The following is an 18,207-nucleotide window of genomic DNA, read 5'->3' as shown; positions in this document are numbered from 1 at the left end:
AAAATGTTTATTATTTCATTTATTTATAAGTACAATGAAAAGTTATTTAAAAAAGACTATAGAAATATATAGTACATGTTTGCAAACACCAAAGACAACTAATGGTAACAGTTTGGCCAGGTTTTTTTCTAGTCCTATAATAATGCATTATTTTTTTAATTAATTAATTTTTAAAAATTGCATTGCTATTATTTGTAGTTGTGCAAAATTGGGAGCATTCTGTGCAACTTCTTCCTTTTCCATAATAGAATGCTTTGGAGCTTTCACAACAGAACATATAGTTATCTCATATTCTTTTTAATAAGACCACTTATTTCACTTCATTAACGTGCCATAGAGAATCTAGGGGGCACTAGGGAAACCTAGGGAGGCCTGTCAGCACACATGGTAACTTTTTGTAAACTAGAAAAGTGGGTGCCTATAAATGTTTACAGTCCCTTTAGTGCATGTCTTCATTATTAAGTCCTAAATGGTTTAATCCTTGATTAATGCTTGCTGGACACCTGTGGCAGAGAACAATCTGTACAAACATTAGCAGAGCCCTTGAAGATGCCAAACCAATTTTTAAAACCTTTAGTGGAGCTCAGAAAAGAGCATGAACGCTGAGTTATAGATTTGGTTTTCTTTCACAGGAGGCATGGTTGAAGTCTTGGATAAAGGAGATATGGATGAAGTCTCCGAAGAATAGATTACATAAAGAAAAGTGTTAAAGAGTGCTAACTCCAAAATCATCTGTGAGAATGGGAAATGCATTATTTCTGAAGTTTAAATTGTTAAACCTAGAACAAACAAAAGCCTATAGAAGCTCATTTCATTAGCCTAGCTAATTAAAAAAGAACAAGGGAGTTTGTACCAGACAAGATTTTTAGCATGGTTGTAAATATATACTTGTTTTTATGTGAAATGTAAATGTATTATTTTGTTAAGAATCTCTTGGTAAACCTATAATTAGGGACACTGACCTCCCACTTGCTTAAGTATTTAAAAGTAGGAAGGTTTTGCTAAATTGTTTAGTAATAATAATACCTGTATTTACATTCCTGGAACAGACTTCTGCAAAAAGGTAGCCTGGTAAATAATTATAAAAAATTATCAGAGAAAAGGAGAGAGACAGAAAGAGATAGGGCTATTTAAGTGGCCTGTATACATTTAATGTGAGATCCGTCTATCTATCTATCACTCATCTATATCTTATCCAATGACTCAAGTTCATTGGTAGACAAACAACCAAGGAAATAAAATATTCTAAAGGAAAAACAACCCTGTAAATCTCATGGATGATTATAAAATACTTTCTTAACGTCATGAATGAGAGCAAAAGAGTGGATTCAGTGATGCCACTAAACATGGGCACGAGGCTTCATTTGTAACAGTTTCCTAATTTAGCAGATATTTGCCGTGTGTTCCAGTTTTGGAGCTGTGTTTTACTTCTTAAAAGGACTGGCATTCCTACTGCAGTCTTTCTAAATCCCCATCTCAGTAGCTCTCATATCACTAGCTCTTGATAATTTTCCTTTCATCTCTTAGTGACAGATCTGAATCACCAGAAATCAGAAAACATAACTCTGGCCACTAGTTTGAACAGGCCTTGTCCAGTGGCATATACAGAATGTAATTTATATTTTGTGACAGTTTTAATCAACGTGACGTGAAACACAAGGGATATAATGTTATCGATATTGCACCTCGAAAGAGGAGAAAGTTTGGTATGTTACCTCCTGATTAGCAGCAGCTAGTTCTTCTTCCAGTGCAGAGACTCTTTCTAAAGAAACCCTCAGTCGCTCCCTTACCTAGAAGAAAAACCAAAATATGTGCAGTAATGTACATCCCATACATATTGAACTGTGCTGAATCCATTAATATTACCAGAGACAGTCACATTTGGCAAGCTATTAAACTATTTATATCCGTAAGTGCTCAGGAATCCTATGACTATGTTGTCACAATATGACTGTATCAAGGGTTTTTTTCTTGTAAGCAAGTCCTTCTAGTGTTTCGGTTAAGATCAACTCCTCTTGTACTGAATTCTGATACATAGTAAGTGGAGGCAAAGTTCAAAAATTTATTATGAATTCATCTGAAAAACAGTCACTGATTAAGCATAAGATACAGGCAAAAAACTTTTACTGCTTTAAAAAATAAGTTTTTTCCTTTGATGTTTAGTACAAAATAATTTGTCTAAAAGCAAAGGATTCTTAGAACCTGAAAATTGTTGCCCATTGCTCACAAAATTAATTTTGTATTAGTTAGAGGTCTACATTGTTATTGAGGGATTGGAAAGTATGTAATTACTCTGGAATTCCTAACTACTTTTCAGATACCAAAGGTTAAACCATTATATTTTACAGAAACAAAGAATGCACATTCAGTTTGAAAGTAATGATTTCCAAATGTTTCATATACAAATGAAACTCAGAGAAGAGTTTCTTTGATCTTGTTTTCTTAGAACTTCTAAAATTGTTTTAGTTATCTTATGTTCAGATTTACAGATATGCTTCATATTAAATGCATCAAAAGTACAAAAGCTCAGAGAAAGAAGTTTGTCTAAACTAAAATAAATGACTACAGCAGTTTAATTTTCCTTAAAAAAATCAACAAAATTTATAGATTTAATTTAAAACAGAACTCATAAAAAATAAATAAATAAATAAAACAGAACTCATGGTGAGTTTTAGATTATTTATGATTAACATTGATTTTCCATGGGAATATAACAGTAAGCATTTTAATATGTAATTATATAAATAAATTATATAATAAAATTCAATTTTATTAATTTATTAATGGTATAGTTTAATTAATATTTTTTCTTTTTTTAAGTAAGATTTAACTGGGGATTTAAGTTAAATACACAGAATATCTAGAAACCTACATACATAATAATTTTAAAATTGAAGTACATTTTCTAGTTAGCAGACATAAAAAAACAAGTGATAGCTTATGAATCTAGACTCTAATTAGAATTTTTTTAAAAAATCTGTTATTTTAATACAGCATCATGAAAACTGAAATTATTAAGGTGACTGGTTGTACTTAACTCTTGAAATACACCTTAAATAAGAAAGAATTAATGCCTGAGTGGAGTTTGATATTAATTTCATTGATATTTTCATTATATTTCATTATGTTTAAAATCTGAAAATTAATAATACATGCATAAATGGATATTTGATATCAAATGTAATTACACAAGATCCTTCATGATATTTAAGTATGCCAGATTGGCTGCCAGGTACCAATGCTGTTAGACAAATATCCAACTGTTCATAAAAAGGCATGAATTGATTAATAACTGAACAATTAGAAGGAAATCTTTGATGATTTGACTTGGGAAATACTTTTTTCAATGAGTGCTTGGGAAGATGCAAACAAAGCAAATATTCCAGAGGCATGAAAATGAGGAGGACTGTTGATATGCTGAATGCAGATTTCAACAGAAATCTTAGTAGATGTTCTTGATATTTAACAGGGATGATTGTAAAGTTTTATGCACCATTTCCTAAAATACTAGATATAAAATATGGGTATTCTGATAAAAATCTGAGAATCTTGGTTGATGAGAAGAGCAGTATGAAATAGTCAAAATGTAAATTAATCTCAAAATATGCAACACTAATCAGATCACATTTAGACTGAAATAAAGAGGTTAGAGTACTATATTTAAAAGACATACATTTTTCGTTTCCTCTAGCCCACAAAATTGGTAAACATACTGGAGAACTATGTCAAAATCACTGCTGGTCTTAGCTAATTGGTGTGTATTCTTCCCTATAGCTCAGTGAATATATAAATGAGGACATTAATAATGAAGACTGCCAGTCATTGCAATTGTCCAGAGCTATGCTCAGTCTTTGTATTTTATTTAGCTCTTCTTGTGTTCTAAACCTTCTGTGGCAAAGTTTTTAATTACATCTTCTTCTGATCTTTCATGTATGTTTTATGTTAAGAACCATAGCACTTAAAATAGAATATTGTAAGTACTTGTTTATATGAGTCTCTCCTCACTTCTCCTGATCTCCACAAGAAACTGTGAGCTATTCATAGTTAGGAAAATTTTTTATGAAGATGCTTAGGCACATGTCAGCCCCTCAATAATTAAATGAAATGCTAATTTAAATAAGCATGTGAATTAACAGTGATACTAATATCTTTATGTAGTTTGTAATTTTTGTCAAGTGCTGAAATTTATCATTAATAATAACATTCATTAACATTTACTGAGCATTTGTCATTTACTAAGTACTGGCTAGGAGCTTTATATGTCAGACAACTCTACTAGGTAGGGTAGGTATTACTATTCTCTTCATTCAAAAGAAGAGAAAACAGCTTAGAGAACTTAAGACACTTGTCTAGTTCAGTCTAACTCTAAAGTTCAAGCTCATAATACTTTTCCTTTAGGCTATTTGTTATTACTTAGTTGATAATCAGTTCAGTTGCCCTTGAATTTAGCAACATCCAGGGTACTTCTGGTGGGTTACTAAACCATATTACAGTTCCTATGGTCACAGTATGAAATAGCTTATGCTAAGCTCACTGATCTTTAATACGTACTAAATTATTTTTAGGTCCTAAGTTGTACAACAACCATTTTCTTCTTAAATGTACACATATTTGTACGAAGTGTTGTTTTGTTTATTGCCTTCTATTCATTTTTTTCATAAGAGCATCCCTCACTTAAGTGATGTGGGACATCTGGGGAACAGCCATATTCACTCTCTAGACCCCCATTCAAGTCAGTCAAAACTGTTAGATTTTCTCTGAATAGGCCATGCTCTTTTCAAAGCTCTTGGTTAGTTCACATATTGAGCATATTGCTTAGAGTATCTTTACTTCTCTGCCTAACAACCCTTACACATTTTAATACCCAGATCAAATGTCACCCCCTCTGTGAAGACATTCTTGATGTTCTTATTACTTCTTCAAGCACAGTTAGTTGCAACTTTTCCTGTGACTCCGTATCACATTGTATATATCTTTGCTTCACATAGCCTGTTATTGACATGTGAACTCCAGCGCTATGAACACCTTACTTGTAAAGAAAGTGTGCAAATATATGCCAAGGAGTCTAACACATAATAACTATTCTATAAACGTACAGTCTTGCTAATTCTTATTAATGCAGTTTTATAATAAGAAAAGAAATATAATAAGAAAGTAAACATTAAATATATTAAATTACTATTTGATATTAGTTGATATTATAGATAGGGATTTTTATATAATATCCATTTGTGTTTTATTCAAAATTATTCATAAACTAGTTGCCCCTCATACTAAAATTAAAAATAAGATACAGTTTCTTATTAATAATCTTAAAGACAGAATTATAGTTATCCTTATACATGCACAAAATCCCCTGCTCTAAGAACATTTGAAAGACTGATGATAAAAATATGTATGGATATAAATATTAAATAGAGCAAAAGTATCTGTACGCTCAAAATCTATATATAACTGAGTAATAATCCCTAGTTTGGATTTTAGTGCTCAGAACTTGTCAGATACTTTACAATGAAGTGCCCCAATTCCCACTCTAGAAAATCCTAAAGCCTTATTAATTTTAAAAATTTCATCTTTGAAATTTTACAAAATTGAAATCATGTCATAAGCCTTACTAATCGCCAAAGAATATTATCATCATATTGGCTTATTAATGTCCATAGAAATTATTCAAGTAACAGTTAAGAGAACTTACAGTTACTTTAAAAAAGACCGAAAGCAGATTTTGCTACTAATATCTTATGCTGCCTCAGGCGGAGACTCTTAAAAATGTGTGTTCAGTTCTAAGCTATTAGAAATCCCCCAAATAAAACTGTAAACTTCTAATATAAATCTCTAAAGGTTAAAGTACATCCAATTTACATCTCAAGATGTTTTACTGTCAGCTAGTAGACTTCTATATGGCAACACACTTCAGAGAGGCAGGGAGGAGAGAGACTATGGGTGGGGAGAGAATAAGAGAGAGAAAGGGACAAAGAAAGGCTAAATGACAAAATTAAATTTCAAATGGCCATCTAGACTAGGACTACAGCGTGCCACAATAGGAGTCTTAATAAGCCACAGATTCAGTGGTATTAAAAAAAGAATGTGGTCATGAATATTAATAATATACATGAAATAGTCCAGTTGCATTTTTTGAGTGATTTTTTTTTCCCATAACTCAAATACCTTCCTCTGAACTGACTGACCACAGCAGTCAACTGAGTCGTGGATGAGGACAAGGAGCTTGATGATGATGACAAAAGCATAGTTAAGCTTGAAATCTTTTGGCAATACTATACCTTTTTTCCAGTCGTTTGATTTTTAACCTCAGCTTTATTGAAGTTATAATTGACATATCAAATTGTACTAGTCCTTTCACAGTACTGTACCTTTTCATCCAAGGCCTTGTGGTGCTCAAATAAAGATTTCAGCGCCTTGAGAACCTCAACTTCGCTGGACACTCCCGAGGGTGACTGAGCTTGTCGCTTCACCACCGTCATTCTTAGCGACCTTTCATGTCGTGACACAAGGCACTCCAGGTGCTCCAGTAATAGCTATTGGGTTTAACAGAAAACGTAATGGCCTTATGAATACAGGTCACTAATGCACAGAGGCTATTTCTATTTCAGCAGACTGCAGATTTATATATTATCTAATGATAACATCACATTGTACTACCGGTAGCATCAATGAAACACAAACCCGAGTTCATAAATCAGGGTTCAAAACTATACTAAAAGTAAATTGCATTTCTATCACATAACAATTTATTAAATTTAAAATCTAATGTGAATTATATGCATTCTTTTATAAGATTTAATAATTTCAGTTTAAGTTGAGGAGAACTAGAAAATACCATATGTGAAAGTGAAAGTCGCTTAGTTGTGTCCAGCTCTTTGTGAACCCATGGATTATACAGTCTATGGAATTCTCCAGGCCAGAATATTGGAATGGGTAGCCTTTCCCTTCTCCAGGGGATCTTCCCAATCCAGGGACTGAACCCAGATCTCCCGCTTTGAAGGTGGATTCTTTACCAGTTGAGTCACAGGGGAAGATCCAATAAATAGGGTAACTATTGAAAAATGTTATACAATGATGACTTTGTTAGAAAATAGAATTCAAAGTCAAAATTAATTTCACTTATATATGATGATTAAAATTTTTTAAGTTGAAGGAAATGAGCATAAACTTCATGTTGCTTTAAACTTGATTATAATGGCAATCACATGTTGCTATAGTAATTAATTGGAGAAGGCAATGGCACCCCCTCCAGCACTCTTGCCTGGAAAATCCCATGGACGGAGGAGCCTGGTGGGCTGCAGTCCATGGGGTCGCGAAGAGTCAGGCACGACTGAGGGACTTCACTTCCACTTTTCACTTTCATGCACTGGAGAAGGAAGTGGCAACCCACTCCAGTATTCTTGCCTGGAGAATCCCAGGGACAGAGGAGCCTCGTTGGCTGCCGTCTCTGGGGTCGCACAGAGTTGGACACGACTGAAGCGACTTAACATAGCATAGTAATTAATGTGGTAACACTAATGATTTTATTCACAATTAAATTCTAGGATTACATAATAGAAAAATATATGCAGCCAACTGGAATATAGTAATTGAGATCAGCAATAGTCATTTTGGGAAAAGAGATTAAAGGACATAATTATTAAACTGTCTACTCTGGAATGTACATTCACCCAGAGTAGTCTCTGGTGTCACGATAGAGATTAGGGGCAAGTCCAGTGAACAATGTTTCATTCTGTCACAGACTTTATGCTCTGACTTTTCCCAAATAAATTTTGCTTTTAAATGTTTTATGAATTGGAGTTTCACCTTTATTTTATAAGGCAGTTCTGCAACTAAAAGCAAGATATATGAAAAAAAAGAAAAAACTGTTATCAGTTATTAAAATTTTGCTAGTGAAGAATTGTGGTGTTGGAGAAGACTTGAGAGTCCCCTGGACTGCAAGGAGATCCAATTGGTCCATCCTAAAGGATATCAGTCCTGAATATTCATTGGAAGGACTGATGCTGAAGCTGAAACTTCAATACTTTGGCCACCTGATGGGAAGAACAGACTCATTGGGAAAGACCCTGATGATGGGAAAAATGGAAGGCAGGAGGAGAAGGGGACGACAGAGGATGAGATGTGGATGGCACCACTGGCACAATGGACATAAATTTGAGTAAACTCTGGGGGTTGGTGATGGACAGGGAGGCCTGGCGTGCTGCAGTCCATGGGGTCACAGAGTCGGACACGACTGAGTAACTGAATTGAACGAACAACATATGACTAGTAAGCAGAAAAGATTTTCAGAAGGCTAGTGAAAGCATAGGCTAACAAATGGTGCCTAGGCAAAACAAGCAGGATTACTGAAACAATAAAGGAAAAAGCAGATATAAGATACTGAGTTGGAACGATGTAAAGAAAAACTGTTATCTTTCAAGAGTTTTCCTAAAGCTCACACTATAGTGAAAATTTTAGTTTTTCCACAATACGACTATTAATTTGTGTCACATATTAGTGTCATGTTTCTCAGTTCTTAATAGGTTAATTTTTCTGTATTCACTGTCATTAATTATAGTTCAGTGTGTCAGAAAACTTTGCCTATTATTAACACAAAAAAACACAAATATCTGAGATCCTAAATGTATTTAAGCATCAAAATAATATTTAAAGTTCTTCAGTATAAAGATGATATAACCATTATTTTCAAAGAGCTTTTATTTACCAACCTGTTAGTATAATCATGGTATTCTTCTCCCCTGTATTATATAGAGTCTATAGACACATCTATAGATGTGTGCACTGCTTAAATCCAAGCTGTTTCACTTAAGTTATAGAGCTCTGCCTATTTCTCCAACTTTATCTGATATTAGTTTTCCCTTCTCGGCATTTGTCTATATCTAACTCACCATTTATTTCACACATTCACCTTGTTTAAGTCTGTCTCTCAAAAAACAATGTAAGGTCCATGAGGAAAGGAAGTATTTTTATTTATTAATATTTTCCCTATTTTGTCCATTGCCATATCTCTTAGTGCCTAGAAGATTGGCAAATAATAGATGTGCACAAATTTTTGTTGAATGAATAAATGAACCCTGATTAAAACAGTAGTTTGTAAGAGTTATGTCTATAAGTAAAAACTCCTCAGACAAATAGGAATCCGGGATATTGACCCAGATAGATTTGACAAATCAATAATTAGATTAACATCAAAAAAAGGAACATTATCTTCTATGATTCATGGATAATTAAATGACCACCTGAGTTTTCCTGAAATGAGGTGTCTTTAAAAGTAAGGCTTTGATGGACTGAGTCATAGGGACAATTTGAAGGGCAGGAAGAATACAAGGACAATGAGGCGAGCTGGCTGCTTTGAACTGAATTGAAGAGTTAAAAGAAATAAAATGACTAGCATAAGGTTTTAAGATTTAGGTCAATGCTCAGAGAACCCAGAAGTTGCTGTGGCTGCTCAGAAGAGCCTCTTATTGAGGTCCCAAGACAAAACAGAAAAAAAAGAGAAAGAGCCTGATCTAGCAGAGGTCACTGAATTACAATGTATGATGAATTCAGAGCCTTACCAGATATCCTATTCGGAAACCTTGGAACTACTCTGAAAATAAAAAGGCACCTCCAAGAATTAGAAAAAGGATATTTAGAAAATACTCTTAGCCCCCAGACTCCAGTGAACTGCCATGCTTTACTGATAAGTTACGTCTCATTTGTCTTGATGACCATGCATGACTTCACTTAGAGCAGTTACCTTGCAAAACAAAGCCTATGTTCCCTCCTCTTGAATCTGTGGAGGCCTGTGACTGTTCTGACCAACCTGTGCTGTACAGTGAAAGTTACAATTTGTGACTTTTGAGTCTAGGTCCTAAGAGGCAATGCAGTTTCCAGCTAGTTCACTGGAACTTTTGCTCTTAGGCCCTGGAGCCACTGCATGGAAACTCACTACTCTGAGACCTCTGTGCCATAGAGCTCCTATGGAGGTTCTCACATGTGAAGTCCCAATTAAGCCTGTCTGTCTTTCAGTCCCTCCAGCCTAGGTGCCACACACAAGAGCAAAGAAGTCATCTCACAAGTAGACCTTTCAATCTCCAGATATTTGAGTCACCACTTGAAGACCACAGGCTAAAGTTGGCCCATACCATCTTATGGTAAAGGATAATTTTCAGAAATCTTGTGAGCTTGTGGTTAAACACAGTTAGTTAAAGCTTAAATTATGTAAGCTTATGACTCAATGGACATGAGTCTGAGCAAACTCCAGGAGATAGTGAAGGACAGGAAGGCCTGGCGTGCTGCAGTTCATGGGGTTGCCAAGAATCAGGCATGACTTAGAAACTGAACAACAACAAATAATTAAATATCTTTTAAAAATAGTAACCATTCAAAATATATCACTTCCTAATTATCTTACTATATTTTACTATTACCAATGTCCACGGGGTTATTTAGTTCAATTGTATTTGAATAATAGAAATACTATATAATGGTTCACTACTGTGCATTTTTTCCCAACTCTGCATTCAAGTGACAGCATGTTGGTAGTCTGAAATCAGCAATGGTGGGAGTATTTTCACCGTGGAAAATGACTAACAGTATATGTAAGTATTTTTTGCTTTTTCAGATAAAAAAATAAATCATTTACCAGTCACTGCATGTGTGCTCAATTGTGTCCAATTCTTTACAATCCCATGGGCTATAGTCTGCCAGGCTTCTCTATCCATGGGGTTTCCTAGATAAGAATACTGGAGTGGGTTGTCATTTTCTTCTCCAGGGCATCTTTCAGACTCATTGACTGAAACTGTGTCTCCTGAATCTCTTGCATCAGCCGGCAGATTCTTTACCACTGAGCTACCTGGGAAGCCCACTAGACTTCAACTCATCCCAGCTGAGAGCCCAAAACTTATGGAGCAGAAAAGGGCTGTCATACCCGTGCCCTTTCTGAATCTCTGACCCATAGAGCTGTGAGTGTAGTAAAACATTGCTTGTGTGATTACATTTTGGGGTGGTCTGTTTTGAAGCAATAGATTATCAGAAAATCTTCCCTAAGGAAAAGAGAAAGCAAACATTTTTTTAGATATTAGCTCTAAGCTAAAACTACATTTTTGGTGCTCACTGGTGTAAAGCTTTTCAATAATCTGGTAGACATAATGAATCATCCTGTGGATATTGGCCTATTTGTTTGACCACCACAGCATTTGCTCAGTGGGCATAAAATAGTGACCTTGGTTTCGGGGATAGGACTTATTCACTGGCCTGACAAAATGGGTTTCTCATCATTAGGGTTGATAGGCTACTACTCCAGACCAATAGCCAAGTTATTTGCTGTAGCCATCAACCTTGAACCTCTGAATACATATACTTGGAAACCAACCATTCTTCTTGAAGCAAGCAGATTAAGTCAAATCCTCCCATCAAAAAAGCAGCTATTTTTTGTTACTGTGATAAACACTTTTTCTGAATATAGATTTGCCTTCTCTAATGGCTATGCTACCAGTAATGCCATCTTATTAGATTTTTGCTGACAATCCTGTTATCATACACAACACTACTTTAACACCACCTCCTAAAAAAAAAAAAAAAAACAGTGAAAGGGCTAATGCAACTGACTGATGCTCTCAGCCCTGGTTCTTCCATGCTATCACTTCGTTCAGAAGCTGCTAATCCTAAAGAATGGTTAAGTCATACAAGGAAGAATCTATGTTGATTTAAGCTGAGAGACAACACATTGCTAGGCGGGAATGTTCTCTTTCTGTAGTAAGTATACACTCAGAATTAGTGATGAAAGCAAGGTTCATTTTTTCTCAGGATATGTATGGGTCTATATACATAGGTCTAGGAATCAAGCTTTAGAATTGGAATTTATATTTGCTAATAGGACTTTGTGACCAGTTGGAGAAAACAAGATCTTTCTATTTATTGTATCATATACACAGCATATATTAAATTATTTTCCCATTTTCTTGTTATGTTTTTACTTTTTATTCTGTTTTACATTCATCAAAAAAGCAAGAGAGTTCCAGAAAAACATCTGTTTCTGCTTTATTGACTGTGCCAAAGCCTTTGACTGTGTGGATCACAATAAACTGTGAAAAATTCTGAAAAAGATGGGAATACCAGACTACTTGACCCACCTCTTGAGAAATCTGTATGCAGGTCAGGAAGCAACAGTTAGACTGGACAAGGAACAGCAGACTGGCTCCAAATAGCAAAAGGAGTACGTCAAAGCTGTATATTGTCACCCTGCTTATTTAACTTATATGCAGAGTACATCATGAGAAATGCTGGACTGGATGAAGCACAAGCTGGAATCAAGACTGCTGGGAGAAATATCAATAACCTCAGATATGCAGATGACACCTCCCTTATGGCAGAAAGCAAAGAAGAACTAAAGGGCCTATTGATGAAAATGAAAGAGAAGAGTGAAAAAGTTGGCTTAAAGCTCAACATTCAGAAAACTAAGATCATGAAATCTGGTCCCATCACTTCATGGCAAATAGATGGAGAAACAGTGGAAACAGTGTCAGACTTTATTTTTGGGGGCTCCAAAATCACTGCAGATGGTGACTGCAGCCATGAAATTAAAAGACACTTACTCCTTGGAAGAAAGGTTATGACCAACCTAGACAGCATATTAAAAAGCAGAGACATTGCTTTTCCAACAAAGGTCTGTCTAGTCACAGCTATGGTTTTTCCAGTAGTCATGTATGGATATAAGATTTGGACTATAAAGAAAGCTGAGCGCTGAAGAATTGATGCTTTTGAACTGTGGTGTTGGAGAAGACTCTTGAGAGTCCTTTGTACTTCAAGGAGATACAACCAGTCCATCCTAAAGGAAATCAGCCCTGAATATTCATTGAAAGGACTGATTTTGAAGCTGAAACTCTTTGGCCACCTGATGTGAAGAACTGACTCATTTGAAAAGACCCTGATGCTGGGAAAGATTGAGGCAGGAGGAGAAGTGGATGACAGAGGATGAGATGGTAGGATGGCATCACCAACTCAATGGACATGAGTTTGAGTAAGCTCCGGGAGTTGGTGATGGACAGGGAAGCCTGGAGTGCTGCAGTCCATGGAGTTGCAAAGAGTCAGACATAACTGAGCAACTGAACTGAACTGAATTGATGTTGATTCTGATGAATACCTAAGTAGTCCACAGGTTACAAAATATTAGGATAATATTGATATTTAATGAGAGCATAACTGCACTGGAGAACCATATGCATGTGGCTGAATACAGTAACAAGATATTATGCATCTTCCTTTTTGTGAATAGGAGATTTTATTTTTGTCTAAGAAGTCTATTTGTATTGTTGGGTAGATACATATAAGTATTGCTGCTTTTTGGAATTTTAATACGAAAACAAGTATGATAAAATCTGGGTGGTAATGCAGACTGACATCTCAGGTTGCCCCCAATCTTCTGAATATATCTTCCATGTTTGATAGGCCCCCACATTCTGAATGCCATCATTCCAGTGGACAATCCAAGAAACACTTCTCAGGCATGTTTGCCACCAGGTGGCAGACATGTGACTTAAGAGCCAGCCCCCTGCACAGGAGAGATTCTGAGGGGAGTCAGGTGAGGACACAAACTGGGCAAGGGGCATCCATTTTGCTGGCACAGGTATTAGCAGAGGCTGCGTGTCTCTGGGACTTTGGATGGAAGAAAAACACAAAGCTAAGAGATGTGGTCCTAGAAATTGTGCACGTAAGCTCAGTTTAGACATTCCTCATAGGCTTTAATTAAAGCCTTCTTGATTAAAATAGCCAACTGTACTGTTTTGTGCAATTGGGAACTCTCATCCATGTAATAACAAAAACAGTTATGTTTTTAGGGATATAAACCAGACTCTTTAGGGGTTTGACAGTTTAACTATTCTGGACACTCTTTGATGCCTAGAAAATATCCTCTATAAGAGACGCTCAATACTTGTTGAACGGAAGTAATAATGCGTGTTAATTATCTATCTTGGAGAATGTGGCCAAAGAATGTTCTAACCTAAAAGGTATCTATGGCTTTCAAGCTTCAAATGAAAACCTATTACAAATAAAAAGGAACTTACCTAAGGTGCCACTAACAGCCTACTAATTTGTACACCTTTGCTAGAAACAAAACGTTAATGTTTAATGAATCTTGCAGAAGGCACCCTTTGGTATACACTCAAAGGACCGGAGACTATGTGAGTGGCTATTAATTTATGTTGGAATTCACTTTAGATGCCCAGGGCCTAGATATGTATACACATAAACATATCAAATCCTATATCCATAGACGCATATTGCCTCACTGAGAATTTTCAAGCTAAATTTCTAAAGCTATAAGTCTTTCTATAAGATCACCTTGTGTGCAAGTATCTTCAATCACTTACAGTATTCAAGTAGAAATGTATTCTGCCCTGTAAACTAATTTGGCCTCTGTAATACGGTCAAATAATACAATAGGAACATCCGAAAATGAAAACATTCAAATTGATTGCTTTTTTAATCAGTCCAGTTAGTATCCTTTACTCTCAAACATGGCTTAGATACTCTACAGGATCTTGTTTTCTTTTCACATTAAGAAAAGAGTTCCTTGGAGCGGGAATTGGCAACCCACTCCAGTATTCTTGCCTGAGAAATCCTATGAACAGAGGAGTCCGGTGGGCTATGATCTATATGGTCACAAAAGCGTTGGACATGACCTAGGGACTAAACGACAATGCATTTTACGCATGTTTGAGTCCCACACTGAATAGCTGTAGGAGAACATATCTTGCATCTTACTCACTCTTGTATTTGTCATATCCCATTGTAGCACTTCATACAAGAGATACATGAACCCAAACACACATATTTTACCTGCTTTTAACTACTAGGGTCTTCCTTTTCTCAACTGGATTGTACTTTCTACTCCTCAAGGAAATAACTTTAGAGGGATTTTAACTTGTACAGACAGGCTTATCAAGATTGTTCATGTCAATGTATGGCAAAACCAATACAGTATTGTAAAGTAAAATAAAGTAAAAATAAAAACTAAAAAAAAAAAAAAAGAATGGAAAGCTTTCCTTTAGTGTCTGATTGTATTTGAACATTCATTTAATATAATTCTTTTGGCTCAAAACAAAAGTAAGGGCATAGTAAGGAATGTTCCAAACTCAGTCTTTAATTTAAACTAAGGATAATTGTCTTTTTTTTAGTTTATGACCTGTGAAATGAAATTGTAGTGTCATTATTCATGACTAACATTGAGACTAGTTCTTGAAACCCTAACTTCTCTTTCCAAATCACACAATAACTGCGTTCTAAAACATTGTTAATAAGTCATCTCTGAGCTCTTCAGGTACCAGAGCAGTTGAAATGACAAACAGCAAAAGTGAAACAACAAAACTTTTCTACTCTTATATTAAGAAATAATAACTATATAAATATTTATATTTTCCCCTCACCCTTTCATTAATTCAAATAATTCTGTAAAAATATGGTAATTTTCAGCAGTTGATTTCAATATGTTGAAATAATGGCAGGAATGATGTTTTCTACAAATACAACTTACATGGGTATGGTGACAGAAGTTTTAGGAACAACAAATTTTGTTTCATCATTTTTTTCTACATTCTTTTTAGTGTGGAAATATTAAACAATAAAGATTTTTTAATGTTTCTGTAAATATGCACTACAATTTTTGAAGTTTTATTTTTGTACAATCATGAATAACACTAACATGACTTTATTTGGATTTTCTCAATGTAATTACTTGAGGCAGTTGGGTTTAAGAGCAACTCTAGTCATTACTTTGATTTTTTTTCTTGTACACTTTTATTTTGGGGGCAAGGATCAGGTTTATCTGTAGTGACAAAATGATAAATGGCCATAGCTTTTACCTGTGACATCAGAATAAATACCTAGCACATTACTTTCTACACAACTGATAGAAAATAGATTACTAAACAGATTGGGACTGAATTACAAGAAATTGAAAAGTCTGCTCCTACCTAGAGATAATCCTTTAGGTCACACATTACTTGTGAGTAACAGGAATATGCTTTTTAAAATATACAGCCATTGATTAAGCCACAGAGCGGACTCTCTGGGTGTGTCACTTACAAGTTGTGTGTTGGGGCAAGTTACTGTGTTAGTTTTCTCATCCGTTAAATGGGGACAAAAGGGTTGCTGTAAGGATAACGTGAGTGAAACACGTAAAACACCGAGAGAGACATTTCACCTTTAATTAATATGTTCAGCTCAGTTCAGTTCAGTTCATTCCTCTCAGTCGTGTCTGACTCTGCGACCCAATGAATCGCAGCACACCAGGCCTCCCTGTCCATCACCATCTCCTGGAATTCACTCAGATTCACATCCATCGAGTCAGTGATGCCATCCAGCCATCGCATCCTCTGTCATCCCCTTCTCCTCCTGCCCCCAATCCCTCCCAGCATCAGAGTCTTTTCCAATGAGTCAACTCTTCACATGAGGTGGCCAAAGTACTGGAGCTTCAGCTTTAGCATCATTCCTTCCAAAGAAATCCCAGGGCTGATCTCCTTCAGAATGGACTGGTTGGATCTCCTTGCAGTCCAAAGGACTCTCAAGAGTCTTCTCCAACACCACAGTTCATAAGCATCAATTCTTCGGCAGCTCAGCCTTCTTCACAGTCCAACCCTCACATCCATACATGACTACTGGAAAAACCATAGCCTTGACTAGATGGACCTTAGTCAGCAAAGTAATGTTTCTGCTTTTGAATATGTTATCTAGGTTGGTCATAACTTTTCTTCCAAAGAGTAAGCGTCTTTTAATTTCATGGCTGCAGTCACCATCTGCAGTCCCAAAAAAATCTGACACTGTTTCCACTGTTTCCCCATCTATTTCCCATGAAGTGATGGGACCGGATGCCGTGATCTTCATTTTCTGAATGTGGAGCTTTAATCCAACTTTTTCACTCTCCTCTTTCATTTTCATCAAGAGGCGTTTTAGTTCCTCTTTACTTTCTGCCATAAGGGTGGTGTCATCTGCATATCTGAGGTTATTGATATTTCTCCTGGCAATCTTGATTCCAGCTTGTGTTTCTTCCAGCCCAGCATTTCTCATGATGTACTATGTATATAAGGTAAATAAGCAGGGTGACGATATACAGCCTTGACGTACTCCTTTTCCTATTTGGAACCAGTCTGTTGTTCCATGTCCAGTTCTAACTGTTGCTTCCTGACCTGCATACAGATTTCTCAAGAGGCAGGTCAGGTGGTCTGGTATTCCCATCTCTCTCAGAATTTTCCACAGTTTATTGTGATCCACATAGTCAAAGGCTTTGGCATAGTCAATAAAGCAGAAATAGAAGTTTTATCCATTTAAAAATCTTATATTTAGCAACATTTAATAGGACATCGAAACTCCAGTACTTTGGCCACCTCATGCGAAGAGTTAACTCATTGGAAAGACTCTGATGCTGGGAGGGATTGAGGGCAGGAGAAGGGGATGGCAGAGGATGAGACGGCTGGATGACATCACTGACTCGATGGACGTGAGTTTGAGTGAACTCTGGGAGTTGGTGAGGACAGGGAGGCCTGGCGTGCTGTGATTCATGGGGTCGTAAACAGTCGGACATGAGTGAGCGACTGAACTGAACCGAATAGGGCATTATGAGGGAAGAGAAAAGATTTTCTTATTTTTAGACCTGGATATTTTTGAGGTGGTGGGGGAGGTGATTATGTAACTAAGTTGTTACATGTAAAGCAATGGTTTGCACAAGGAAGGCTTCGTAAATCTATTTCCCTTGATGTAATCAACAGCAAAAATCCTCCACATCATTGCTTTTAGAAAGGTAGAAAAAATGTTTTCCAGCTTTATTCATGTTTTGTCTTACATTGAGTTGTCATTTTTTTATTACTATCTAAGACCGGGCATACAATGAATACACAATTAACATACCTTATTCTCTCAGTATTAATTTTCCAGAGCTCTTAACACTTCAAATATTTTCACTTACTTCATATTGAAATTGAACTACAGTCACACCAAAGTGGTTTTACTTCACATTACTTTACTAGAAAAACTCCTCTCATTGATGAGTAATATGACAGTTTACACAGTCCAGAATTTAGTAAATTTTTCTTCTGAACTAGAAAATAAGGTACCTCTGATGATAGCAAGTCGTGTGATTAAACCAATACATGGGTTATCAAGAGCAGAGTCATTTCCATCAGGTTCATGAAATAAAAATATCATAACTGGAAGTCTCCTTCATGA

The 18,207-nt window shown here is 35.9% G+C and overlaps 1 protein-coding gene across 4 annotated transcripts in view; it reads right to left on the bottom strand.

The window, feature by feature from the left end:
- PPFIA2 (PTPRF interacting protein alpha 2) overlaps positions 1 to 18,207 on the bottom strand; it is a 501,565-nt gene that overhangs the window by 193,255 nt on the left and 290,103 nt on the right. For all 4 annotated transcript variants that reach the window (XM_040234485.1, XM_040234487.1, XM_040234486.1 and 1 more), the window contains exons 5-6: positions 6,372 to 6,536; positions 1,716 to 1,790 (exon numbers count right to left, since the gene is read on the bottom strand). In XM_040234485.1, the coding sequence (XP_040090419.1) occupies positions 1,716 to 1,790; positions 6,372 to 6,536 (240 nt within the window). The remainder of the gene's footprint in view (positions 1 to 1,715; positions 1,791 to 6,371; positions 6,537 to 18,207) is intronic.

This window comes from Oryx dammah, unplaced genomic scaffold, assembly GCF_014754425.2.
Source record: "Oryx dammah isolate SB20612 unplaced genomic scaffold, SCBI_Odam_1.1 HiC_scaffold_29, whole genome shotgun sequence".
NCBI classification, from domain to species: Eukaryota; Metazoa; Chordata; class Mammalia; order Artiodactyla; family Bovidae; genus Oryx; species Oryx dammah.
The sequence above is the reverse complement of the archived record's forward strand: the minus strand, read 5'-3'. Positions and strand labels throughout refer to the sequence as shown.